Raw genomic sequence first — 8,128 nt, forward strand, 5'->3', positions numbered from 1 at the left:
TCGACAAATGTATAATCATGTTTTTTTTTTCGACATACTATCTTATCAAAACAGATAAGATTCTTTTTTCCTTGACATTATCGTTGATTTGAATTGCGCGCGCAGCCTTTTGCATCACGTGAAAATGCTTTCTTTGTTTCAGAAGCCAGTCTAAGGCTTCCTATTTGGCTTACAGACGAGAGCGCGGTGCTCCCGACAGCGAGGGCAGCTACAAAAGAACTATGTCGCCAACCTCGCGAATGGACGACTGGCCGCCTCCCAGGGATCACGACGATCCCGTACTTTTACGTGTCACACCGCATCATCCATTACAACAGCATCATCACCGTCACAATAATCATCATCAGCAGCAACATTCTTCTGATCTCTCCAAGTCATACAGCGTGGACGCTCTTCATCATCGATTGGAGGAGAGGTGTCCCCAGCAGCATTCGACAGAGGTGGTCGGTAAACTCTCGCACGATCTCAACAAAAAGCTCCAGACCAGCGACGTAAGGTCTCGTACTAATGAAAATAACAACAACGACAACCTCGAGGATCGGCATCAACATCATCATCATCATTATCAAGAAAAGAGGCATCCGGAAAAGAGACACGACTACGAGCAACGTAGAGAAAGGCTATCGCCGCAAAGCGTGGAGGTCCTTAATGACAGAAACAGGCAGCTAGAGCGGGAACGTCGGAAGTTGGCAGCGAGCTGCGAGCCCCTACCTCAAAATAGAGAGGTGAGATTATCTGCGGATATTTACCCTCGCGTAATAACGATATTTACGTGTTTTTCGCGTCTCAACGGTTCTATTTTTGCACCTGTAAATATAGCGTTGTCAAGGATGCGCGAATTCAATTTACGCTTCCCTAGCATTTCAATTTCTTGCCGAGCTCGCATGACGTGCTCGGCACTTTACATCGGCATCCACTTCATTATCGCTACTCTGACAATTTAATATTCTCCGAATCTCTTCGGTTCACGTGCTTCAAAATTACCTTAAATACAATTTTTTTAATATTTTATTCCTCTCGCGCGCCGTGCCGTTTTTCTTTTTCTGGACTTTCCGCGAAATAATTGAGAGCCTCGGACGTTTACTTTCAGAAGCAGCTACGAGAAATGAGCGGTCCGCTTCCAATCACCGGCGATGACTTCTTCCGCGAGAGAAGCGCTACGATCGAGATGACCTCGCAGAATATTGAATTATTAAATCGCCGTAATGAGAAGAGGATGAGTAGCGTATCAACATCCAACAGCACGATATCCACGTATTCTATCAGCACCACAACGTCATCAGTCGCCACGAATTACGATAATGGCTGGGCCAGAAGACACGAAACACAGAACTCGATAGAAGCTACCATCTTTTCCGACAGGCCACCACCGCCGACAAGTTCGCCGCCAAGATCGCCGAATAATGTCGAGGCTACAAATCTACGAGGAGCTGTCCCGAGACGATCGGGAAGTTGCTCGAGCACCTCTTCCTCAGGAAGATCGATAGACGCTCGCGTATCGCCCCGAGCTTTGCTGTCCAGATCGTCTCCCAAGAGTTCTCTCGACTCTCTCACGCGGAACGAAGCTCGGATAGAATATGCCTCTAACAACAGAAAAGTCTCCAGTCCGACTCAAACGGATAATACAGGTTCTTGGAACAGATCCAGCTCGCCGAGCCGGCTGAGTCAAACGAGCGATATGGAATCGCGAGTCGAGCGGCTCTCCGCGTCTTCGAAATTCAGAACTGGCGGCAGGTCGTCCACGTCTTCGATCTCGAGCGTCTCCAAAGCATCCTCTTCCTCCTCGCCGAGAAACTCGCCGGTCGAGGAGGACAAGTCGTCCCCGAGATCCTCGCTTTGCGTGTCGCCCCAGCCGGGCATAGAGGGACTGACGTTAGTGCAACGTACCGAGGTCGTGCTTCGGGTGAACGCGGCCACCAGCGACGTCGCCTCGCAAACCGACATTCTGGAGAATACGGAGCAGGACTGCGTCAGCAAAACTCAGCGGCCGCTTCCGGAATCTAGGAAGAAATTACCGGAGGAGATCGAGTGCGAGGAGCTCAGCAAGGACTTGGCCAGTCAACTCAGCCCCAACGACAAGCTGGTGCCCATACTCGGTGAGCCTATTCTTCATCGTTATCTTCATCGTTTCGTTTCAATTGCATGAGTAATGGCATTTCAAGAGCGTCGCTCAGCTGATGATTTTACTATTTGCTCCACATCGCCATTAACACACGCCAATGGAATTGATTCAATTAGATACGTTATTCAATTTTTAAATGACACTCGCTATAACGCAGAATTCACGCTGACATATATACAATCTATCCAGTCGCCGTTACGCTGTCGCACGCTCATTTCACGCACACGCGTGCGCTAGCGTGTCCCGCTCGAATGTGCGGATAATGTGTATATACACTTGGCGAGCACGCGCGCGCAATTATCATCTGGGACACGGTAGAATCAAGCATTCGAGGGCAATAACCCTCTGTTTTAATAAGCGCTAATTTAATCAACGACACGACACCGTCTTATTCAATTATATGCCGTCGCCGTCGCGATATTCGATGCAATCCCTTGTCGCATTATGGCTTCCATAAGAACGCCGGGTGATCCCTGGAGCGTGAAACGAAGTGTGCGAGGAGGGAAACGCGCGTACCGAGAACGCCTGATGATGTCCCTTTTTTTTTGCTTCTTATCAGTTCCAGCGCCGGAGCACAAGAAACCCACCGACTACGTTTCCGGCCTGTTCAGGGTGGAGGCGACCTTGCAGCCACGAACAAGACGACGGCTCTCCTTGGACGAGTCAACGGCCTCCTGCAGCGAGGACGCGGACGCGGACGATAAAAAGTGAGCTCTTCTTGTTCTCCTTTCTTTTTTTCTCTCCTCTTCTTTCTTTTCGGCTCGAAGTTCACTTAATTAAAGCGTATTTATGAGGCAACTCACGCCGCGCTGATATCACGCGCGTTGTCTTCATCCGGCAAGGGTCAGTAAGATTGTTGTTACAGGCGAAGCAGATAAGACAGCGTAAATATAGACCAAACGCGATAATTGATAGTTTTCACGTGCTCGCGAGCATTGGATTACGTGCTATTAATCAACTTGAATGCCTTGGAATCCGAAGGCGTTCATTACAAGTGCAAATTCGCGATTCTCTTTACTCGACTTAATTGGTCGACGCGTACGGCTAGGAGGCGTATAATTTTAATAAACAAGTGGACGTTTCTTTTACTCAATTTTAAATTTCTCCGATCGCACACACGCGCTCTGTGTGGTCGCTACTGCAGGTAAAATAAACCCGCGTGGATCCTCTTGGAAGAATGCCAGATGTACGTATGCCGTTCGCACGATATTTCGTGCGAAAAGAAGGCGGCACGTGTCCGAAAATATCTCGGCTAGCCAGACGCGTGAAGAGATTCTTTATTATCCGACGAGCAACGTTTATACGCGGACGGCAAAATTCTTCACAGACGCCACTAATGAACTCGCCGTCTGGATGTAACTGTTGTTACTCGATGATAAACGTCGGATTTTAACAAATCGATAGCAGCAGCAGCAGTCGGGAATGTCTTGCGCAAATAAACAACTGCAGATGGTTCTTTTCTTTACTTTATAACGTTGCCCTCTTTTACTCCTGTTTTCTTTGTCAACTCATGTATTTAAAGACCGAATCAGACTAGCAATTGACGACGCGGTTGGATTGGGATTGGCGATTGTCTTATTGTTAGAAGATTTGGCTAGAGCCAATGAGAGCAAAGCAGCGATTCAATCGACTCTTATTGGCTAGAGGACAATCGTCAATCGCCAATCCAAATCCAATCCGAGTCGGCAATTTAAAGCCCGTATTAGACTACAGATTGAGATTAGATAAAATTCGCTAAACTTGGGACTAGTAAACTTTACTCTGATTGGTCAAATTTCAGTCTAATCTCAATCTCAATCCGTAGTCTGATACGGGCTTTACGCACATCGCATTGAAAAATACTGGAACATCCCATATCTCCCATGTTCAGAATTGATGTGTGGCTAGACTTTTCGATACATCCGTACTGTCGCAACCAATGCGTTTCACGGTTACTGTCTATTGTTCTTAATTTTTTATGACGCTGCGAGTCTTCCCTTTTTCGTCGATCCGGTCTGTCTTGCGCGCTCACGGACAATACTTCCTCCGTGCTCGAGGAGAAAGTGCCAAAGCACCGGGGCTGTTACGTAATCCACCATAAATGATATTGTCAAGCACTACTCAGTCGTTCTCTACGCATCATATTATTTGCCAGTCTCCAACATATGGCTGAAAGTGACGCATCGTACCAACAAAGTGTTCGGCGTGCCTGCAACAAGTCGAACGGGAAATGGAAACGGGTCCTCCAGAAAAGTACATGCAACCTCTCGTTTTTGTTTCATCCGGTGTTAAGTGGTATCGCAAAATCCGCGGGCCATGTAACAACGTGTAAATTGAAATTTCACGTGGGACCGCAGCGCGCTCAAGGATGCGGTAAAATCTCCGCCGACGTTTTAAGAGCCGGCCGAAAATGACGAGGGAGAGGGACCGACGTGTTACGTTAAATTAGTCTTAGCCGTACGCGCGAACTTTCTACCATACTTTACGGCACGCAGAAAGAAAAATCGGCACTTTCGAAAGCAATTTTAGATAGCAATAAACCCGCGACAATTTTGTACGCGACGTATCCAATATACGCATGCAAATAATGATCGGAGATAATTACGCTGGAATCCATTTCCGCTTCTTAGCCGTGGTATTTCACTTTTAACTGATCTCGAGTGTAACTTCCAGCAAATCGCACAATTAAACCCTTTTTTTTTAAATAAATGTGCAGTCCGATACAACTCGCTTTCCTTTCTTTATCGCTTTCTCCTATTTTATAGACTCGTCTAGACATACAAGATCGCGCATGCTGTCGTTTAACTGATAACAACCATCGGCCGGATTATGAATTACGGTGAAGTAACGTCCCGTTGAGCGTTTCCTATCCGTACACTTGAGAATCCAACGTCACGTGTATGACTTTATTATTCATCGCGGATGTCGATTACGAAAATAAACCGCGAATTCTACGCAGCAAAATGTTTCTCTGCATCCACTCACAAATCATTCTGCTTCCCCTGCCTCGTCTCGGAAACGTGGAGATTAATTCAATCGTGACTCACGTTCATTGACGCAATTCCCTGCCCTCTCGCAACGATGACAATTATAGGAATATCTCTGCATAAATGCTGCAAGAGAGATAGAGAGGACGGGCCGGCTCGGTCTCCGCATTAACCAACCGGAGGTGTAATCATCGTAATAAATTCTTTTTCAGACACGAAACGATACCCTCGGCTCCTGTCACGCCACTGTCAGCCGATTCTACCAGCCCCCTATCCCTCACTTCGGCTTATTTCACGACATCCGAGGGAAAGGCGAGGTTCCTGACGAGATACTCGCGAGACGCCACGGAGGGATTAACACATCAAGAGGATGCGCCGGCGGTTGTACCAACGAACAGCCTTGACCTTAGGCAGAAAAAGGTACTACTCCACAAACCGGAGCATAATTAAACGCGCTCGTAAGATGTGCTATAATTAACTTGTACAGTTTGCCCGCGACTAAAATTTGATCGGTATGCGGTCGCGGGGCTTCTAGGCAGCGGGATAATAAATAATGATTACGCGGAGATAAGATGATAATAAGTATCGTTTCATCTAGCCTCCAAGTACAATCTGGTCTTATGTAAAATGTAATTACCGCGCTTTGGAATTTCTACTTATCACATATCTCTAAGGCTGGACTGTTATCTAACTAGTTGTTCGCATAGCAAATCATTAGATATCCCGGTATTTCCTTGCTCTGTCGAATCTCGCAAGAAAAAGCACGAGCGTTCTCACAGAACGGTGCCGTATCGACTCGCGTGTATTCTAGAACTGTGGATGATTTTTCAGGAGGAGTTGGTGATGCGCCTCGACCGGAAGCTGGTGGTTCTCAGGGCGGAGCAGGAGGCCGTGAGGGAGGAAGGTGAGGTGAACGAGACTCTGGGCGCGCGAGTCGCCGCTCGCGTTTCCGCCGTGGCTCGCCCGCCGGAAGCGTCCAAGTATCGGAATCACGTAGAGGAAGTCGGCAAGATTACGAGCCTTCTTCTCGGCCTCAGCGGCAGGTTGGCTCGCGCCGAGAACGCCCTTTATGGAATGCCGGCAGACCACGCAGAGAGAGTAAGTATGAAACTTGCTGTTTTCTTGCATGCTTGGTGCAAACGTTTCTTCGTTGTCTACCGAAAGCAATTGTACGTGGGATATAATATATATTGCAATTTGAAATTGTCAAATGATTTTATGGTACGCCAAATCGAATTATTGTATTAAAAAAGTACAATTAAAAACAAATGCATAATTTCACTCACGATCAGTAGCGATTTGAAAAAAATGTTTAATAGTCATGCAAAGTATTTATCAGTCTGTTATAGATATTTATACCTATTTGAATTTTTTAAGTTTTAAGCATTGTATTTTTTTGCAACGACATACACAATCATAAATTTTTATCTGTGTCAATTTTGTTATTCTGTGCAGAAAATATTAGAGAGCAAACGAGATAAGCTAATGGATCAATTGGAAGAAGCGAAGATTCTGAAGAATAATATCGATAAACGAAGCGTGAACATGTCGGCGATTTTAGCAAAGTACCTGAATGAAGAGGAATTTGCTGACTATCAGCATTTCATCAACATGAAGGCGAAGCTGATAGTGGACGGTCGCGAGATACAGGACAAGGTGAAGCTTGGTGAGGAGCAATTAGCTGCGTTGAAAGAGGCAATTGACTAGTCGTAACGAGGGACTTACATGCTAAGTTATTATGAAATCGATTCGTAAATAACTGTGCATTTCCAGGCGTGAACAATAGTGTTCCGCATACTGAGTCAACCTGACTCGAAAGTATAAGTTAGTAAGGGTGAAAAGTTACGGGGACACACAAAAGAGAAATAAATATAAAAAGAAATATTAAGATACAGATCTTCTATCCTACATAAATCGATTTATAGTTTAAAACAATATATAGTTAATACAAACTTTTTTGTACAACTTTTTTTTAGAGTACTTCAGGAATTAACTGCGATTAATTAAATATTTTTGAAAATTTAATTACAAAAATGTTGAGTAATTTTGTGCATGATCGAAGTAATGTAGAAATTAAATGCAAGAAATTTTCTTTGTATATAAAACAAAAGTAGATACGCTGATGTTTTCACGATCCGAGTGTGATCCCGAAATCTTAAGTGCCTAGTCTTTATTAAGCTTGCATTGATTTTGTTGTGTTTCCCCGGTAATCTACAGAGAGAAAACTCGAGAGAGTATATCGCTCATTATGTGACATATCGAAAACAATCACAAGGCGCTGCGATATACGAAGAGGAAAGATTACTTCTCAAATTTCTTCCTGAGAGAAATTAAAATTATGCCCTAAAACAATATCAATAATAGAAATCATATTTGTAAATATAAATACCAGCAACAATGCGCAGTCCTAAATGAGGAAAGCCAGAACGTGCATAAGTGAAAAATGAGAACGTTAACGTTGCGTAAAAAGTAATACGGCTAGTGATATATATATATGTAAATCATATATATATGTATATGTATGTATTATTTTCGTGTACCGATCGACGCTAATAATTATTTTGCGTGGAACGTATTTGAAAATTATTGAAATCAAAATTTTAATATATTTTCTAAATATATCTATATTCTATAGATATACAATGTAGTAAGTGTGCGTGTGTGTAAGTGTGCGTGCGTATGTGTGTGTTGTATTTTCATACGTGAATCATATTTAATCGTCGGTAATGCCGTGCTGTATAAATCCGGTGCGATATTCGCCCGTACGTACACAACTAATGGACGCTCGAAGACGCTAACAATTTCCCACGCGTTTAAGCTCTTTGTTAAAAAATATAGAGCAGAAGATGCTGTTGAAGATTCGAAAATGCACGTTATGTTGGGCAATTCACTGGTCGTAAATCGATAGATTACCTGTGGTGTTTTCTTACGCGACATGTGATGTAAGAATAAGGGGAATTCACGTTCTGACTAAACAACTGCGCGGCGTCTGAACAACTAAACGATGCAGGCAACCGAAGCGACACTTTACGCGTGTATA

General features: G+C 44.4%; 1 protein-coding gene across 3 annotated transcripts in view; it reads left to right on the forward strand.

The window, feature by feature from the left end:
* LOC105564545 (protein Shroom) overlaps positions 1 to 7,637 on the forward strand; it is a 48,360-nt gene extending 40,723 nt beyond the window's left edge. For 2 of the 3 annotated variants that reach the window (XM_012016986.1, XM_012016988.1), the window contains 6 exons: positions 143 to 725; positions 1,091 to 2,096; positions 2,682 to 2,829; positions 5,301 to 5,508; positions 5,920 to 6,186; positions 6,544 to 7,637. In XM_012016986.1, coding sequence (XP_011872376.1) covers positions 143 to 725; positions 1,091 to 2,096; positions 2,682 to 2,829; positions 5,301 to 5,508; positions 5,920 to 6,186; positions 6,544 to 6,795 — 2,464 coding nt within the window. In that variant the 3' untranslated portion in view covers positions 6,796 to 7,637. The remainder of the gene's footprint in view (positions 1 to 142; positions 726 to 1,090; positions 2,097 to 2,681; positions 2,830 to 5,300; positions 5,509 to 5,919; positions 6,187 to 6,543) is intronic. The other variant, XM_012016987.1, reaches the window with a different exon arrangement.
* The last annotated feature ends 491 nt before the right edge of the window (positions 7,638 to 8,128 follow it).

This window comes from Vollenhovia emeryi, unplaced genomic scaffold (genome assembly GCF_000949405.1).
Source record: "Vollenhovia emeryi isolate VEMERY1.0 unplaced genomic scaffold, V.emery_V1.0 DF939163.1, whole genome shotgun sequence".
In the NCBI taxonomy this organism is placed as follows: domain Eukaryota; kingdom Metazoa; phylum Arthropoda; class Insecta; order Hymenoptera; family Formicidae; genus Vollenhovia; species Vollenhovia emeryi.